The sequence below is a fragment of the Rhinolophus sinicus genome, linkage group LG04 (assembly GCF_036562045.2).
Source record: "Rhinolophus sinicus isolate RSC01 linkage group LG04, ASM3656204v1, whole genome shotgun sequence".
Lineage (NCBI taxonomy): Eukaryota > Metazoa > Chordata > Mammalia > Chiroptera > Rhinolophidae > Rhinolophus > Rhinolophus sinicus.
Genome location: NC_133754.1, coordinates 96,180,113 through 96,201,235, shown reverse-complemented (window position 1 = coordinate 96,201,235; position 21,123 = coordinate 96,180,113). Strand labels below are relative to the sequence as shown.

At 36.9% G+C, this 21,123-nt stretch overlaps 1 protein-coding gene across 2 annotated transcripts in view; it reads right to left on the bottom strand.

The window, feature by feature from the left end:
- SGCG (sarcoglycan gamma) overlaps positions 1-21,123 on the bottom strand; it is a 103,878-nt gene that overhangs the window by 44,001 nt on the left and 38,754 nt on the right. For both annotated transcript variants that reach the window (XM_074330036.1, XM_019736599.2), the window contains exon 2: positions 20,072-20,266. In XM_074330036.1, coding sequence (XP_074186137.1) covers positions 20,072-20,266 — 195 coding nt within the window. The remainder of the gene's footprint in view (positions 1-20,071; positions 20,267-21,123) is intronic.

Sequence of the window (21,123 nt, the reverse complement as noted above, 5' to 3'; positions counted from 1 at the left end):
ATTATATTATACTATATTATATTATATCATATAAGACCCAGTCTTATAAGTACTTATTATAGTAAAATAAGAGTGGGTTTTATATTAATTTTTGCTCCAAAAGATGCATTAGAGCTGATTGTCTGGCTAGGTCTTATTTTCGGGGAAACACGGTAGTTACTTATACATGAGCCTGTTTTTCTCCATCGCAAAATAATGGTTACTCCTCTCTTGGAGACGTGGCATTTAATCCTCTCCCCTTCAATCTGGGATAACAGAATACAGAAGAAACGACATCAAAAGAAGCCTTGAACCTTTTTTTCACGCCTCTTGGAATATTCTGGAAGCCCTGAACACACTCACCATGTAAGAAGTCCAGGTACCTTGAGATCACATGCTGGAGAGGCTAAGGGTAGGCTCTTTAGTCATCAGTTGCAAATGAGCTCAGCCTTCCAGCCACCCCTGCACTGGTACCAGATATGTGAATGAAGTCATCTTGCATCCTCCAAACCAGCCCCAGTACCAGCTGATTATGTCAGAGCAACCTCAGTTGACATCATCGGGAGCTGAAGAATTGCCCAGCTGAGCCCTGCCCACTTTCCTGACCTACAAAATCAAGTTATGATAAAATACCTTTTGCATTAAGCTATTAGTTTTTGGAGTAATATGTTTTGCAGCAATAGATACCTGGAACACTTCTTGAAGGAAGGGATTAACCATATCTATTCTCACCTCTTGGTTTAAGGTCTGATATACAAAAGTGCTTATTATGTCATTGTTGAACTGTTAAATCAGAAAAACAGGCAGAAGTTTCTAGAATAAATCAGAAGTTCAGCCAACATAATTCAATGTCATCAAGACCCTACATTACACCACATCATCAGTTTAACATTCAGGCAACATCACAACTCTGGCTTTTCTTCCTTTGGTGAATCACTCACTGTCTATTCTCATGTGACTGCACTATCACTCATTCATTTTGGGGGGCAAAAATCAGTCAAGTGCCAATTTTTGACTCTGTTCTGCTCCTATCACTCCCTCCGAGTGGGCCCAACACTCTGAGCAATAGCAAGGGGCTGGGAGAGCATTTCCAGCAGGGCAATGCCTTAATTAAATCCAGACATCCCTCTCCTGAGTATCTACCCAAAAAATCTGAAGACATTTATTCATAAAGATATATGTGCTCTGACGTTCAGTGCAGCTTTATTTACAGTGGCCAAGACATGGAAACAACCAAAGTGTCCTTCAACAGGTGATTGGATAAAGAAGATGTGATGTATACACACAATGGAATACTATTCTGCCATAAAAAAGATGAAATAGTGCCATTTGTGACAAAATGGATGGATCTTGAGATTATTATGGTAAGCAAAATAAGTCACACAGAAAAAGTAAAAAAACATGTGATTTCACGGATATGTGGGATATAAAACTGAAAGCAACAAAGGAACAAGACAAACAAACAAAATCTCAGATACAGACAATAGTTTAGTGGTTACCAGAAGGTAAGGGGGAGGGTGGATGGTAGATGAGGGTAAATGGGATCAAATATATGGTGATGGAAGGAGAACTGACTCTGGGTGGTGAACACACATGATATATAGATGATGTATTACAGAATTGTACACTTGAAACCTATGTAATTTTACCAACCATTGTCACCCCAATAAATTTTAATTAAAAAAAACAATAGTGAGGCCATTCACACAGCACACCAGGAGGATGAGAACCACAGTTCAAAGTCCCTTCCCCTAAAAGGCAGTAGGCAGAACAAACAGGACAATGTCATGATTCAAACGCTTCCTCCTTACGACCTTAACTAACTTTTAACTGTAGTACAAACCCTTCCAAACCCCTCTTTTATCTTCTCCAAGCTAGAGTTAACAAGTTGGTTGCTTTGCCCCTTAGTCATCACTTTCTTAATTGCAAGGCGAGCATCCAACAGCTGGAACAGAAGTGGAACATGGACTAATTAACTTCTTGAAACCTTACATTCATTTGGTCAATATCCTATTGTTTTTGGCTTTCTTTACTCTGGAGGTCAACAGACTGCAAAATATTTGATAGTTCTGCAAGCTTCTCTTTTTCCCTTTCATTTCTTATGGTTTAATTAACCTGTAGACCCTTTTAAATTTACCAAATTAATTTTGTTTCAAGTAACTAGCTCCCTTCTTGTATCTAATCAATTCCCCTGTCTTCTTCCTCTGGTCAACACTGCCCTACTTAAGCACCTTCTAAGGGCTAGCTGGCTGAAATAGGAAAAAAGTCGTGTTTTTTTCCCCTTCCTATGTAGGGAAAAGCCCAGTTCTTCCCTACTACCGTGTTTTCCTGAAAATAACACCGGGTCTTATATTAATTTTTGCTCCAAAAGACATATGAGGGCTTATGTTCAGGGGATGTCATCTGAAAAATCATGGTAGGGCTTATTTTCCAGTTAGGTCTTATTTTCGGGGAAATACAGTATGTCTTTCCTTCTTGTACATCTCCTTTATTACTCACACAAACACTCCATGTCTGACATTTCAGACACCAAATGTGTGAAGGATTTTCCCCACACCAACAAGCAATTCCTGGACCTAACATGGGGTCCATGAAGTCAACTCAATTTTGATACATCTACACAGAGATAGCATCAGATTGCATAGTTAAGGACTCAGTCCCACATGACTGACCCCGCCCTCTATCACACACACACACACACACACACACACACACACACACACCTCAGACCCCAGTCACAAGCCCAGATTGTCACCTGTGCTTCGGACCAACCAGCTATAGATCTGAGGTTCCAACAACTCCCTCTTTGGGCTTGGTCATTTGCTAGAGCAGCTCACAGAACTCAGGAAAACACTTACATTTCCCAGTTTATGAAAGCATGTGAGGAAGGAGCTTCTGACCCCGTGAAGTTGGGGCACATCACTCTCCTGGGTGTGGATGTGTTCGCCAGCCTGGAAGCTCTCCGAACCCCTGGCTTTGAGATTTTATGGAGGCTTCCTCACACAGTATGGTCAATTATTAATTTCATTTCTAGCTCTACTCCTCTCTATAGGGATAGAGATGAAAATTCCAAGCTTCTAATCAGCGCTTCCATTTTCTGGTGACCAGCCCCCATCCAGGAGCCATCCAGGAGCCCACCAAGATCGCCCCATTAGAACAAAAAGAAGCTCTTCATGCTCTTATCACTTAGGTATTTACAAGGGTTTCAGGAGGTGTGTGTCAGGGATGGGGCCAAAGAAAATATGAGAACAAGAGATGGTCCTGTGCTTTTATCACTTAAAAAATTACAAGTGGGGCGGCTGGTTGGCTCTGTTGGTTAGAGTGCAGTGCTCATAACACCAATGTCACCAATTCAACTCCCACATGGGCCAGTGAGCTGCGCCCTCCACAACTAGATTGAAAACAATGACTTGACATGGAGCTGAGCTGCACCCTCCACTAGACTGATAAACAACGACTTGACTTGGAGCTGATGGGTCCTGGAGAAACACACTGTTCCCCGATAAACAATTAAAAAATAAAAATTACAAGGGTTTTAGGAGTTCTGTGCCAGGAACTGGGGTAGAGACCAATATAGATATTTTCTGTTATCTCACATTGGAGATGTCACATACATTTCATCCTGCTTACTGTATTAGTTTCCTGTAACAAATTCCCATGAACTTAGTAGGTTAAAATAAGATAAATTATTATCTTAGAGTTTGGGAAGTCAGAAGTCCAAAATGGATGGCTGGGTTGTGTTCCTTCTGGAGGCTCTAAGGGAGAATATCTTTCCTTGTCTTTTCCAGCCTCTGGAGGCTGCCTGCATTTCTGGGTTCAGGGCCCACATCACTCAGACTCTGCTTCCGTCATCACATCCCCTTGGTTGACTCTTGGGGCCAACTGGATAATCCATTTTAAGACCTGTAATGAAGTCATATCTGCAATGTCTCCTTTGCCATTGTCATGCAGGGAGGCCTGCGGGGTCTCTGCTCACGCTCCCCAAACAAGAACGCAGGATATGGTGAGGCCAAAAAGGAACACCCATGGAGCCATAAGTAGGGGAGTCATATCACTATATTCTCTCTGGCGGCACTATACTCTCACTGGAGGCTGGATCCACACTGTCCGCAACCGCCATCCTAACTGCAATCCGCACTTGCCAGCCCAGCCTCCATCTTCATGCTAGCCCCCACTTTTTTCTGCTAGCATAGCCACAGAAGTTATATTAGTGGCCAATGGCTCACTGGTTACAGCTGACAGCCAACTAGTCACAGCTGATGGCCATCCAATCACAGTTGATGGCCATTTACTACCTGAGCCAACACCTTTCTATGTGAGGCCGAGAGCCTGGAAACTGCTTTCTGGGGCTCTGTCCCCACAGCCGTGTAGGGTAATATGTTCACATGATTTGGGCATTAGGGAGTGGACATCTTTGGGGCCATTATTCAGCCCACCATGCTTATAATTGAGCATGAAGTGGTAGAAGCTGCAGTGGTTCTTGTCAAACTTTAACATTTATTTAAATCACGTGGGATCTAGTTAATAAGCCAATATTGATTCAGTGGGTCTGGGGTGGGACCTGAGAGTCTACATGTCTAAGCAGCTCCCAGGTGGTGCAATTGCTGCTGCTCCAGATACCACCTCAGTGGCAAGGGGTAGAGCACAATGGAATCACCTGGGGAATTGTAAGAAATACTGATGCCTGGGCCCCATCCCTAGATGTTGTGATTCAATTGCTGTGCTATATGGCCTACATGTTGGGATTTTTATAAGCTCCCAGGTGATTCTAATGTATAGCCAAGGTCAAGAACCTTGAATGTCATATGTGAATTTTCTTAGGTTCAAGTGGCTCAGGAGGAAAAAGTGCAATTGTTAATTAGCAATGCTTGCCATTGGCGAGAATTTGGTGGTGATGGGCAATTGACATGCTCATTGTGTGTTTGTGCATCAGGTGAAGGCTCACTCTGGGGTAGAGGCAAAGATGAGTGAGTTAGTCCTTCCAGATGTTCCATATATTGTGCTTTTGATGGGGCCCATTCTGTTTGAAAAACAGTGCTGGGTGAATTAGATAGCTGTATAGAAAGATGAATCTTGACTTCTACTCACATCGAACATAAAAATAAATTCAATATGAATTGCAGATATAGATGTAAAAACAAAACACCAACACTTTTAGCAAAGAACATAAGAATCTGCTTTACTATGGAGAAGTCAAAGATGTTTTTCTTAAATAGGCCACAGAAAACCACTTTAACTTCTGTTCATCAAAAGACACCTTTAAAAGAGTTAAGAAGATAATCTACAGAGTGAAAGAAAATATTTGCAACAAATATAAAAAAGATTAGCATTCAGAATATATAAAGAATTTCTAGAAAACAGTAAGATAAAACGTAGACAACCAACTGACACTTCATAAAAGAAGGTATCCAAAAATCCAATAAGCATACGAAAAAAATGTCCAATATTTTAGTCATTATGAAAAGAAAAATTAAAAGTACACCAAAATACCAATATGCTTAAATAGCTAAAATGAAAAATATAGAAAAGAGAAAGGGCCAAAATGGTGACACAGGAGGATCCTGAGTCCCACTTTTCCCATGGATGCGCAGAATACACAGTTATACACTGAGCAGTTCTGTCTGAAAGAGTTCCAGAAACTAGCTGAGTGACAGCTACACATGTTGGGCAAATGAGAAAATACGCACATCGTAACAGGTATGAAGGGTTGAGACACATTCTTGCCACACACCCTGTCCCTGGCAGTGCCATGTACTAGGGAGGAACCCGACTCCCCTCTGAGGGATGGGACCCCCAAACACCTATCTCTGAAAGCCAGTGGGGATTCATTCATGAGCCACAAGACTACAGCAAACAAAGAAGCAGTTCTTAACCTCTGAGGGAGCACTTTGTACGGTTATCCCCCACAGGGCTCAGTGCGGAGAGAGCAGGCAAATGGGTCCATCTCCCAGTCTTTCCCGTAATGGGGTTTATCTGCATACTTTAGAAAACTACTCCTTGAGGGCCAGCCTTCTAATTTAGCACACATCTAGAGTGTGACTGTGTTCCTCTCCAGAGACCGAGGAATCCAGTGGACACCTCTTCCGCCTTCTCCCTCCAGTCTCCTAAAATAACAAAAGCAAGTTGCAAGTATGTCTCTAGAAGGAGGTTGTACACACATCTGGCTTTTCAGCATTTATGGCTGCTGCCTGAGGATGGACACCCAGATTGCCTGGTTCTGATAGCCAATGGAGCTTGCATTCACAAGTCCCATGGGATTGTAGCAAACAAAGAAGCAGCAGTTATTAACAAGCTCAGGAGTGCCCATCCATGGCCACACACCTGGGCATAGCACAGAAGGAGCAGGTAAAAATGCCCATCTCCCAGTTTCTCCCTGGAAGGACTTAACTACATACTTGCCCTGCTGCTGCTTGAGGGTCAAGCTTCTAATCAGCCTGAGTCTAGGTGCTGATTGCAATATTCCCCTTTGGGACACTGATAGGTCTTGGCACTTCCTCAACTGCAGCGGCCTTCGCGGCCAGGAGGGCTCCGCCTGAGTGGGGAAGGGCGAGGAGGTTGAGAAAAGACACAGAGTCAGGAAAGCTGGGATCGGGAGGTCCACCGTCCACGGATGGCGGAGCAGTGGTGCAGTCTTTCACACACAGTTTATATACAGTGTTAGAACAGTTATCCATACAAACAAGTCTTAGCAGAACAAGCAGGTATTATTAGAACATTTTGTTTTGTGTATTGGCGAGTTTGTATGTCTGTGGCTGCATTAGTGTTATCTTGTTCTTCCTGGGAAGATTGCTAAGGCGAGGCTTCCCATGGGAACGACCTTGCAGGTTGCAAGGCCCTTGTCAGCTTACAGCCCGCTCCCTACACTCAACTACTGGGATCTACTGAGAACAGAGACAGTGGTGTGGACAATTATAAAAGTTTGACAGACAACTAGGAGCTCTGGCCGGGCTGATTGACGAGGTTTATCTCTACACAAGACCATTCTGTCAAGACTGGGAGAGGTGGCTGTTTTATCTAATATGCAGAAACCAACACAGAGAGTCAAGGAAAATAAAGGAAAAAAGGAATATGTTCCAAACAGAAGAACAAGGTAAATCTCTGGCAATGGATCCTAAGGAAACATAGTTAAGTGATTTACCCAATAGAGTTCAAAGTAAGTCATAAAGATGCTCACTGAGTTCAGGGGAGCGATGCAGAAAGAAAGTGAGAATTTTAACAAAGAGATAGAAAACATTACAAAGTACCAAACAGAAATTGTTATTAGCTTAAAATAGACAACAAGATGTTTTATGTAAACCTATGGTAATCACAGAGCAAAAACCTATAGTAAATACACAGAAGATAAAGAGAAAGCAATCTAAGCAGACCACTACAGAAAATCATCAAATCACTGCAACGGACAGCAAAAGTGGAAGGAACAAAGGAACTGCAAAACAACCAGAAAACAATGAACAGTGACAATAGGAAGTCTATACCTATCAAAAATAACTTTACATGTAAATAGACTAAATTCTCCAGTCAAAAGACACAAGTGGCTGAATGGATTAAAAAGACAAGACTCAACTGTATTCTGCCAACAAGAGACTCACTTCAAATTTAAGGACACATACAGACTGAATGTGAAGAGATGGAAAAAAATATCCCATGCAAAATGGAAACCAAAAGAAAGCAAGGGTAGCAATAGTGATATCAAACAAAATGGACTTTAAAATGAAGACTAGAATGATGAAGGTCATTATACAAAGAAAAAAGGGGTCAATTGATCAAGAGGATATAACATTAATAAATGTTTATGCACCCAACATCGAAGCATCTAAATATATGAAGCAAGTACTGACAGATCTGAAAGGAGAAACAAATAGCAATACAATAATAGCAGGGGACTTCAATACCTCACTTTCAACAATGGATAGATCATCCAGATAGAAAGTCAATTAGGAAACAGTGGACTTAAACTACATATTAGACCAAATGGACCTAACAGACATACAAAGTATTCCGTCTAACAGCAGCAGAATACTTCTTCCTTCCTTCTTTCCTTCTTCCGTTCCTTCCTTTCTTCTATTATCTATCTATCTATTTTTCTATCTATCATCTATCTATCTATCTATCTATCTATCTATCTATCTATCTATCTATCTATCTATCATCTATCTATCTATCATCTATCTATCCAGCCTTAAAAAAGAAGGATCCTGTCACTTCTGACAACATGGATGAACTTGGAGGGTATTATACTAAACAAAATAGGCCAGACAGAGAAAGACAAATACTGCATGGTATCACTTACATGTAGAATCTAAATGGGGGGTGGGAGGAAGTTGAATTCACAGAAACAGATAGCAGAAAAGTAGTTGCCAGGGGCTGGGGGTAGGGGAAGTAGGAAGAAATTGATAAAAGGATACAAACTTCCAGTTGTAAAATGAATAAGGTCTGAGGATCTGAGTATCATGGTGACTATAGTTGATAACACTATATTGTATGAAATTTGCCAAGAGAGTAGAACTCACATGTTCTCACACACACAAAAAAAGTATACATGGGAGGTGATGGATGTGTTAATTAACTCAATGGGAGAATCCTTACACAATGTATCATATCATCATGTTGTACACTTTATCTATAATTTTACTTGTCAATTATACCTCTGTAGAGCTAAAAAAATATATAGAAAATATTGAGTATTAATGAGGAGCAAGTGGATGTGGGACAGCTGGAACTCTCACACCCTGCTGGTATAAGTTGGTACAACCATTTTGAAAAGCTGATGGTGTCTATTAAAGTTGAACATACACGTAACGTATAACTTACATTCTATTTGAGTCCACACTCAATTCATACTGCCTCAATTTCCATTCTGTCTTTGACCAATTACAGTTTGGCTTTAAACATCATCATTCTATTAGAATTGCTTTCCATAAAGTCCCTAATAACTTTGTTATTGACATATCCAGTGCCCTTTCTCAGTCTTGATTCCACTGGAAAATTCTGTAGCATTTGAGACTGTTGAACAGCCCATAATTGTTAACACTCTATCTTCCCTTGAGGCTAGGCCAATTCTATTTGTTTTATGTTATCACTTTGACTGTTCCCTTTTCATGTATTTCTCAAGGATGTCCTCCTATGCTTTTTTGTTAAATGCTGGTGTTTCCTGGCAGTCCACCTTGGCACTATGTAGATATTTAATACATGTTAAGCCCTCATACTAGTCTTCCACTTCAGTATCCCACTTCAGTACCCCAAAAGAATTTCTCTAAAAACTAATCTAACAGTTTACTTCCCTCTTTACAAACCTGTAATGGCTTTCAACTGTTATACATGATATTTGTTACTGGCATTACAGGGCTCTTACACCTCGTCTCTGACTATTTCTACAGCTTCATCTCCTGCCCTTACTCTCTGAACCTTATGTTTTAGTGACAATATACTTCCCACTCAACAACCTTTCATCGTCCTATGCTACATCCCTAAATCATCTAACTCCTTTGTGACGCCCTTTATGACCCCCTCAAGGCCATCATAATTCCCTCCTCTGGATTCCTACAAAAATTTGACCATGTGTCTCAGAGAAACCTTATCACATTATGTTTCATGTATCTAGACCTCAACCACACTGAGAGTTTTGTAACTCTAATCTGTATTGCAGCACCTAGCACTGTGCCTTACACACGGTAGAACCTAACAAAAATGTGTTTAATGATCGAATGGCCTTTATAACTGTAAGATCTTTGATTGACAGCACATTGCTGATGTTTGGTGTTCAATATACATTTAATAAATTAATAGGTCAAAAATTGGTATTACTTTGTTTATCATATCTTTGTTTCTTCTGAACAATGAGGAAGATTAGATAATGAATCTTCATTTTTTTAAATTTTTTTTTATTTTTTATTTTTTATTTATTTTTATTTTTTTTTGAATCTTCATTTTGATTCAGCATTAGAAAGGATAAAATGGATCACGGTCATCATCTAAATTGTGAAGAGTAGGAGTTTGTAACTCTAGAAATATGTATGGAAACCAGTTCTGGGTATACTTCATTTAATGACATTGATATTTCCCAGAATTCTGCTGTAGAGGCAACTGAATTATATCTTCTAATTGACTTTCAGAAAAAAGTTAAAAATATATTCTCTACTAGAAAAAGAAAAGCCCCTTTAATATTACTATAGTTATAAATAAACAAAATCCTCTGAAAATAACTCATTTGATAGAAAACTTGTTTTTGAATAAAAATGAATAGTTCTATTCAGGCATTACAAATAATCCTAGAAATGATCCAAGATACTACCTAATAAAAAAACCTGTAAGTGAAAGTATACAGTATACGAATATTCTGGTTATATTAAAATTGTACATATTATTTTGGCTCATAATTTTCCCACTATAGAATTTTCAATACCTAAAAGCATAGTAATTTTCTTGATTTTCTCTAGACTCAAACTAATGTACTTGTTTCAACAAAGTGATGTTTCCCCCCACTAACCATCATTCGAATATATTGGCATATTTATGCAATAAAGACAGCACAACAGCTTTCACGAGAATAAACACAAATAAATATTTCATGTGCAATCTTAGTTTAATCAGTGGAATTATCCCAGTGTATGATGAAATACTGGTTAATGTCTGATGATGACTTTTAAATCAGTAGAACATATTGGAGTTTACTATCTTTTCCCAGCAACCAAGTTTTAATTTTTTGATTTATTAATTAATAATACAGTATATTTATATTAAACAAGTTACATACTTTTAATGTTTTTATTTATTTTTAAAACATTTTAGTTAAGTGTAACATCTTCAGAAAAATGAACAAATTATAACTGTACTGAATTAACCAGTTTATATTCTCACTGTTTCTGAAATCTCTTTATGTCTGTTTGGTGTTTATGTGCCATATGGTTTGGATTATTCTAGCTTTATAGAATGTTTTGACATTTGCTAGGGCAGGTTTTCCCATGTTATTCTTTGCTATTAATAAAGTTAATACTAAGTTTTTTTATCCAGCTTTATACACCCTTTTATTCAGGATTCCTTTTAAGACTACCAGCAAAGTATATTTTGTCAAATTGAGTGTTCTTAGGAATTCCTGTATGAGGTCAGACAGTTAAGTTCACAAACTCATCCTAGAAAAAGTGCTACATTTCTCATTGCTGAATATCACTATGGTCACCTTTGAAATACTCCCCTCGGGAAGCTATGCACCGACACCAGCACCTAGTCCACACTTCAAAGAGATTTTGGAACTCTTTTTCTGAAATGGCCATCAGAGCTGTCATCATATTACCCTTGATGTCCTGAATGTCATCAAAATGTCTTCCTTTCAACATTTCCTTTATGTTTGGGTAAAGAAGGAAGTCATTGGGGTGAGTAGGGAGGGTGTTCCAATAGAGTTATTTGTTTACTGGCCAGAAACTCCCTCACAGACAGTGCCGTGTGAGCTGGTGCATTGTCATGATGCAAGAGCCATGAATTGTTGGAGAAAAGTCCAGGTCGTCTAACTTTTTCATGTGGCCTTTTCAGCACTTGCAAATGGTAAACTTGGTTAATTGTTTGTCCAGTTGGTACAACATAATGAATAATCCCTCTGATATCAAAAAAGGTTAGCAACATCGTTGCAACAAGTTCGAGAACTTAATTGTCTTTCCTCATATTTATTGTAATATGAAGTGTGATTCTTCTTCCAATACATTTTCTAATTAGTTTGACTGGAATACAGGTGTTCAGTGAACACTGTTTTTTGTACCACATTTTGTTACTCAACTTGGAAACTTTCTTACTTGTTTCAGTAGTTTTTTATTTAATTCTGGAGTTTATAACACTATAATTTTTGTTCATTGCTCTTAAATGAGCAAAACCAAATTCCTTTTTTATTTAAAGAAATATTAAATCTTTATTTCCTCTTTACATTATTTGTGACCAGGTAGGGAAAGATAAGCTCCCCCCTCACTGGGAACAGCAGCAATACACAGACTTTGGAAACACCCTGAAATCATCAGCAACATTCTCTGATGGTGACATAAGGAATGAATCTAATAAATCAAATCTGCAATGTTGTGACATTATTCTAATTTATTTGATTAGTTTATTTAGAAAAACTTTATAAATACTTTATTTAAGAGGACAGTAAATTATTTTCTTGTTCTGAAAAAACACACTATAATTATTTACAAGTAATTTTTTTCTCAAATTGTGAGCTATTTAGCTTTCTATCCCTTATTTAATATATTGTTTTGTTGCATTTGTCAAATGTTCAGAAAAATGTTAAATTACGATAATGATACCAGACATACTTTTCTTGTTCTTGGCTTCAGTGGGAATGCCTCCAGGGTTTCAGTATGAAGTATGTTTGGTTGCTGGTTTGGGTACATATTCTTTATCATGTTAGGAAAGTATAATGGTCAACTGTTTCTTTTTACGACCACCATTTAAGATATCCCATGTAGTGTGGTCGAGTGGGAAGAGGGTTGATTCTAAATCAAATGAAATGGATGAAAATCCTGATTCTCACTTTCTGGCTCTGTGATCTCAGAAAATTATTTAATGTCTGATAATTCAATTAAAGTACAGCAATATTTATTGAGTGGCACCTATTGTGTGGTAGCAGTGAAAAATAGGTACTAGGAAAAATAGTGAATATAGACAGGCTTCTTTTCTATCCTGTAAAGTAGAGCCAATAAAAGCACCCAGAAGAGGAAATAGGAGAGAAAACACCATAACAGAACAGCAGTTTGAGAGATAAGAATAGAGTCAAGGACCAGAAAAGACTCAAGAATTATTAGACAGTATGGTCAGTTAGCAGCACAGATAATACATCTGGAAAAATCAGAACACATTAGCATGGCCCCTTATGAGGACAACATGCAACTTCACAAAGAACTTTCTATTTTCAAAATATATGTTTGAAATGCTTCAAAATGCACCATTTGCAAAGACAAAAAGAATAACGAGACCATAGTGCTAAAAAGCTAAAAGGAACTTGGAAAGCTAAAAGGAAGGAGGAATGATTTTCCCTTTCATCTATATAAAACAATAATAAATTATAATTGGAATTGGACTCTCACACTGTCAAAAGAAGTAGCAACAGATAAACCATACAGCTCTACAACAGAGCTATTCATAAGAGCTGATATGATAAAAGAAGCATAATAACTAATGGGAAATAGGATTATTAAATTAGGATATGAGGATATACAGCAAAAGTGATAGTCACATCTGAATTGTTAAATAGGAGTAATTTCTTATTCTTTCTTACGTCTTTTTCTTTTTCAAAAGATGTATGCAAAATTTGCTAAAATAAAATTAATAAAAATAAAAAATAGAATTATTCAATAAATGGTGCTTATAAAACTGGCTATTTGGGGAGAGAAATCAGGTTAAAACCTCTCCTCAAATCATAAAATATGATGCATGGTAGTCCCTTTATCTGCCATTTGGAAAAGGTGGCATTATAAAGACCATGTTACATACCCACACATTTATAACACTTCATACACTCGAAAGCACCACACAAAGATTATTATGTTCCTTATCATCATACCCATCATCGTAATCATCATCATTTTCTACTACCCAGAAATTAAAACCCAATTTCCAGAGTATCTGAATGTGCTTCTCAATATATTACCAATACTGTGGTGACACCCGGGCCAGATGATTCAAGCAGAATATATTTGGGGACTAAAGTAAGAGCATCAGATTGACCAGCATGAGACGTCTACATTGTACTAATTAGTCTATATTGTTTTATACAACCAACAATTGAGAACTGAACTAGAGAAAGATGCTTTTGCTACGGCTCACCTGGACATTTGGATACAAAGAAAAGTCAATGTTAGACAACAACAGGTGCATCTCAGAACATATTGGAAAGCAACAATGTTAAGAACACACAATTTACTAAAGTGCATTTGCAAAGAAACCGAGAATTTGTGAGGAGATATAATAGTCCATTAAGTATTGGATTCTGTGAAAAAAAAATAGATTCATAAATTTTTGACAATAATCTTGGATCCATCAATCTGTCTGCAAATCCTACAGTAATTTTGTGGTGGCCACCCAGTACTAAATTTGTGCCATTCCTTTCCGTCATTGCTAATTTAACATGTGTGTGAAATTCATCTTTCATTTTTTCTCATTTTTTAGGACCATAAAGTATTTACTGGGTACCTACGTACGTGCAAGGCACTGTGATATGGCTGGAGAGTCAAAAACTGCAAAGCTCTACTGGACCCTCAAGAAGTTTCTCTGACATAAAAGGATACACTAGTAATACAAATTCAAGAGCTCAGAATGGGGCCTGATTACAGTGTATTGAAGAATTTGGAGGATGCTTCTTGGAGGTGGTGGGACTTGCACTGGGCCAAGATAGAGGGTAAGACTTAAATTCACTTTGAAAGAGTTTTAGATTATTTAATGGAATGGCAATGATGAACTCTGTCACAGAGAGACTACTCTGGAGAAACACGTTCAAGATTCTAACACTCTTTATTGTTAAGACAAGATAGAGAAACAATACCCTTCTGTGTATCTATCCCATGTTTTGAGTATGGTCATTGTTGAAATTATGTTATTTCACATTTTCGTGCAGACAGAATTTCTGAAATTGGTCTGACTTCCACATTTGACAGTTGCATACCGTTCAACTCTTATGGCTACATAGCGATGGTGACTACTGACAAGTTTAGTTATAGTTTTCGTTTATTGTTTTAGTTATAGTTTAATTGCCTACTTATTATACTAACGTCTACTAAATCATCCATGCAGAGACCCATGTATTACCAATGGAGTGATGACTTTTGTCTAGTGTGACTTTCCACATTGTTTTGCAATGAGACGTTTAATAGGATGATAGAAAGTTACTTTCATTTTATACCAAAAACAGAATTTAAAAACAACAATTAGAAAACAATTAAAAAACTTTGGTGAAAGGATTTCATAATTTTGCGCCAAACTTAAATCAAGCATGTAATTGTCATAAATAATCATGAACAGTACTTGTTTTTTGGGTGTGCACCATCAGACAAATCATAGATTGAACATAACTGTAATTAAAACTAGGATTTTTACCCAGTCTTACTCCTAAGCTAATGTTCTTTCCACTACCTTAAAGTATCTCTAAAGTAGTCTTCTTAAAAAACATATAACAATTAAACAAGTAAATGAGATTAGTTTGGTTTATAATTACAAGATATCTTAATTAGTATTTGTGAGAAAATAACGAATTATGTTACCAAAAGACACTAACAGTTTTATATTATAGTGGAAAAGGGAAGTGAACAAATTCACCTGTAGAGCACATTTATTTTGTTACAATGGTCCACCTGACAGGATGTGAATCGTATTTCTAGTTGAAGCTGATATCACTCTGCACAGCAAGAACCTGTAGCTTACGAGATTGTGGGCTTTTGCCTTCCTTCCTTTCCAATTTTTAATATATGCTTAACTCACTCATAGAAAATTATAATAAAAAAGAAAATTGAAGGAATATCCTTGAGATAATAGGTTAAAACTATAGTGCTATATTTGTAATAATAGGATTTGCATCACCAATACCGAAGAAAACGAAATTCCTCTATACTTGGACTAGCTCTAGGTTTATCTTCCTTCTCTAAATTCAGACTTAATTATTACCTTGTCTTCTTAGAAAATAAGTGCTATTAAGTTAGCTCATGTTCTTACTGCCTGTGACCTCCGGGTCAATCCCACTCTAGTATAAGTATAATATTATAAATCAAATATTTCTATTTGGTTTTCAGACTAGAAGGCACTGATAGAATTCTTTTTAGAAAAAACATAATTTGGGAAAATGCCATGCTACTGGTTTAAAATTCCAGTGTCATATGTTTCTTTTGATCATAGTTTCCATTAGTTAGAAAAACTAACGGGAAGGAGAGACAGGCAGTTTAAGACATCGATATGGACCACTGAGTATGCATGACTGTGTGGGCGGGGCATCAGCAAAGCCAGGGAGGAGCAGACAGAAGGTGGCTGGTTGTTCCTGCTCGAGCAGGTATCTGCCCCAGAACCGTCCCTGTGAGACAGTTAGAAGACCAGTGGCCTCACATCTCTAAGTGGGGGCCTCAAGCATGTTAGATACAGGATAGATCTTTCACGATCTATGAGCCAGATAAAATTTGATTGTCTTAACTCTTATGCATTGTTGTCCTGTGGGTTGAGACTGTTCCTTTGGGAGCCCAGAGGGAGCTGAGCACAGCTAGGGCATGGTAGCAGTTAGGGGTACCCACGTGGTACCCGCCTCTCAGGCACTCAGGAAATCTGTTGCTCAACAGAGGCATCTTAAAATAAACTATTGAAACGGTTACTAAATACACGATAGAAATTCTTTTTCACCTAACTACTGCAGTAAGATATTTTTAAGTAAACCTCTGTTCAATCAAAAAACAAACAAACAAACAAACAAAACCCTCTTATTTGTCTATTATTGAACATTCTATCAGGAAGTATTTTAGTAGAAGTAATTTTTATTTTGGCTAAATTTGATCTAAGTTCAATAAATGAGCAAGGATTGACAGAGGCAAAAATATTTCAATTTCAGTACCTTGCACATCTTTTCTTTTTGAATTAATTTCATTTGATAAAATGCAATGCTAAAATGCAATACCTATTTACAAGTAAGACCAGTACTAAGATATGGGTAATAAAGTTGACTGCTCTTAGAGAAAGTTTCAATGTCTTGTTTTGTATTATCTCATTCAGGCATATTACTTCTGTTTTCATTTCACCAGTTAAGGAACAGAATGCCTTTATATTACAATGCATGTCAGCATTAAAAATGATATAAGAAACGATGTGAAATCTGGAAAACCACCCCATATAAGTAACACTGTGTTCCCTGAATGTAATTTAAACTTTAGATGACCCTCAAGCAGTGTGTCTCCAAACCTGGTCTGCAATGCAGATGTACTTGGCCCCTGAAAGAACTCTGCAACCCTCCCCAGACCCAATTAACCAGCATCTCTTGGGAAGCGTCTCAGCAATATCCTTTTCTTTCTTTCTTTCTTTCTTTCTTTCTTTCTTTCTTTCTTTCTTTCTTTCTTTCTTTCTTTCTTTCTTTCTTTCTTTCTTTCTTTCTTTCTTTCTTTCTTTCCTTCCTTCCTTCCTTCCTTCTTTCTTTCTTCCCTCCCTCCCTCCCTCCCTCTCTCCCTCCCTCCCTTCCTCCCTCCCCCCTCACTCCCTCCCTCCTTCCTTCCTTTTTTTAGTATATGTGCACAAGATGTTTGGCCAGATTCAAACCTATGCCCTCCAATTAGCTTTAATCAGTAATACAGATGTTATTTTGAGCTCCAGCTACCTGACTCCTTTTCCTCCCTTTCAGTGGGTTCTGAATTTGGGTGGGGAAAAGTGGTGTTTATTGGGTCCCAGAAAACCCCCAATAAGGCTTTTTGGACATGGTGCAAGGACACCAAATCTGTGTACTACATCCTGTCTGGGTGTGGGAGAACTCTGAAGACCTGGCTTAGGTGCTCCTGATTTTCATGGATCCTGGTATTTGTTAAGAGACGCCCATCACTGCAATCACTGAAAATATATAATGTCGTCGTCTGTAAAACTCAGGCTCATAGGATAACAAGGAGCATAAACTGAGTTCATGGGCATGAATGGATTGTGCAGTCTATGCACATACTAAATTATGAGTTATTAAAATTAAAAGGACAAAGCCTTTTAATTGTAAACTATTTTCATGATAACAAATAATATTCTGAGTTTTTGAAATCCTCTTCAAATGGTCATATACTCACAGAGCTGAAATAATGATTTCATTTTCATTTTTCTTTTATTTTATTCATATATAAACCAATATCCTTTCTTGAATACATGCCTATAACAAGACTATAAAAGAATCTTTCAAGAGCTTTGGCACTAAAATGATACAAAGTCAAATAGGGCTTTCAGTATTTGCAGAGAGGTATAAAATTTTGAACATGAACAACTAGTATATAATTCTCTCCTAAATTCAATATAATAACCTATATATCACCCACACAGACAGTCATTGTTCAGGGTAGAGTGAAAGCCATAATTTCCCAAGTTAGCAAAGTTTAGCAAGGCTTTCTCTGTGCATATCATCAATAGTACAGCAATGACGTGTTTATTGTTTTATATATACAGCGAGCCTTGAACAACGCAGGTTTGAACTGCACAGTGCCACTTATATGCAACTTTTTTCACTAAATACTGTAAATTTATTTTCCTTATGATTTTCTTAATAACATTTTCTTTTTTCTAGCTCACTTTACTGTAAGAATGTACAGTAGATAGTACATATAACACTAGCACACTCAAAGACCAAATCTTATTAGAAAGTCCAGGCTATGAAGACCTGCAGCATGATAGCAAAGGATCTACTGGTCTCTGTGATTAGCTATCAGAGTTGATGAAGTGGACTCAACTGCTGGCACAATTTCATTTAATGTAAATTATAATACTTGAAAGTTGTTTTAAAAGCTACAACATAAAACAAGAGCACAAACTAGATACACGGTCACTTTACATTTACATGCAATTTATAACATTAATTCACATCTTTATAATAATTCACATTAATTCACATATATTTCTAATATAATGCATACATATCTTTATTCATTCAAGATACTGAGTGCCAACCATGTGTCAGGATGACAAGGTGACTAACAGACCTCAGTCACTGCTGCAAGGGACTATTAAAATCTGGCTGTCCCCGTGGCTTCTTTCTCCCAGGCCCTTTTAAGGGTCTGCTTCCCACTCAATTTTCTCTCCGCATTCTGCGTAGCTGAGGGGCCTCCTGCAGGCTCATGCAGGGCCCGCTAGCCAGGAGGCTTCCCTGATAATCCCAGAGCTTACCATTTGAGTTCAACCTTGATTCAGTCTTTAAAATATGTTAAAATAAAATATTTTAAATTTAGCCATAAAACGGAGGTGATGCACAAAACATGCATACCATATGTTGTGTTCCTTTCCTAAAGGAAAGCTGTCCAAGAAAATTAAACACTATTGTGATACTGTAAAAATACTGGTTTTCTAAATGTTAGAGAAGAAAACACAAATTAAATACATTTCTATATAATATTTATATATAATTTATAATAACCTATATTATATACTTATATTAAATATTTTAAATGCATTTATGTTAAACATATATTAAATATATAAACACATATTCAAGCTATATTTTGATTGGATTGGTATTTTACGTCTTTGAATACGTGAAAATATAAGTATTTATTATGTGAACAAAAGAAATAAAGCATCTACTGGCTACAGAACTATGGCAGGAAAGAAAGTGAAGGATACTAATTCATGGAAGGCTTTTCAGACTAAATGGACAATTATTGTTTTTGGAAAGAGCGTGTTCCTATGTGATGTGAGGAGCAGACTAATCTGTGACGTCCACTGCAGCATTTTTTTCTCACTGTAACTATCTTGCAAAATTTAGATATTCTATATTAAATGAATATTTTTTCCAAAAAGTACACAAAATATATCCAGAGTGTATAAAATTACCCAGCTATCTTGTAATCATGAAGATGTTTAAAATAAAATATGAATTCCTTAGGACTACTGATATTTTATTTACTAATTCTGCTGCTAAATGTTAAGTGTGGACACATATTTATTGCATATCAGAACAGAGCATTTAAAAAAATGAGAAAGTAACATCTGAATTGTAAATATTTAAAAATGAGATTAGAAAAATATGATTTATAAAATTTTACCAATTAATGAATTAAATAATCATTAAACAATCATGACTTAATCAACCATAAACTCAAGATTATTACTATTTTCCCACCAGGTAAATAAAGGTAATGACTAATGAAAACAATTACAATAAAAACAAAAACGAACAAACTATAGCTCACAGGGCAGTTATTTAAAAAGGTAAAAAAAAAAAAAAATGTTATATGTATATTTTGCTACTGAAAATTCTGATCCAGACAGGAAACAAACATTAATTACATATCAGGAAGTTTCTACCAGTTCAATATGGATGAAATGATGGTGCAAAAAAAACAAGAACATGCTTACCACCAAAAAAAAAAAAAAAAAAAAAGGAAAGAAAGAAAGAGAAGAAAATACTTACTGGGGAAAACCACATCACTTTAAGAATCCAAATTGTAAGACCAAAATTCACAAGGAGGATGATGAGTAAAAGGAGAACAAATAAGTAGAGGCAACGCTTTCTCCAGCCATAAATACCAATTTTGTAGACATACTTGTTTTCTGGCCTCTCTATGGTGGTGCCCTCTGTGGTTGTAGCGTACTGTTCACGCACCATCTGGCATGGGGTGGGGTCGGGGTGGAGAGGGAGTGGGTAGAGGGGAAGAGGGACAGAGGGAAGGTGGGAGGAGGGGAAGGATGGAGGGAATGACAGGAAGGGAAACAGGGAGAGAGGGAGGGAGGAACAGACAGACCAAAGAGAAAACTTGTTTGTCAATACTGATTTACTATGAATTCAACAAAATGTTTTTTATCCAAATAACAAATTTCCAAAATTAATGATTTTTAAAAAGAACTAAACATTACTTTGAAACGGGTCACTATATTTCAACCACAGAGTGGTATTTAATTTGTCATGCCAACTGTTTTAGATATGAAAATATGGTCCAATGACTATATTTTCAGATTTTGATCCATAAATTCAATATACAGCTTTCAAAATTCTGCAGGGTTAAACCTGTAATTGAATCATCAACCTAAAATAATCAAGTTATTAAAGTTATTAAAAGATTCAGTAGGAGAAAATCAAGCTGGTATCTACATGTCTTCTAAAAAATAGAATCCAATTACTCAATTCTATGTTAAATGATTAAATTAAGTCTTTGTTCAGCTACTAAATTACTCAGAATTAAAAAGGTTCTTTACAAAATACCTACCACACTAACTTTTGCCTATAATGAAGTTCCCAAGTATTGACCCACTTCAAGAAAGGTCACAATGTGTGTATACAACAAATGTTTGCAAATATTCATTGTTTTAAGTATGTTAGAGTAAAAGTTTTAGTAACAACTTCAACTCTAAGAAGAGATTTTTAAAAATGACTCATTTTCCCTTTTACACAAAGAAAAAAGGAAAGCAGTTTTAATTTATAAAACTAAGAGTAGGAATTATGAAGACTTTTCTGATTGTAAATGT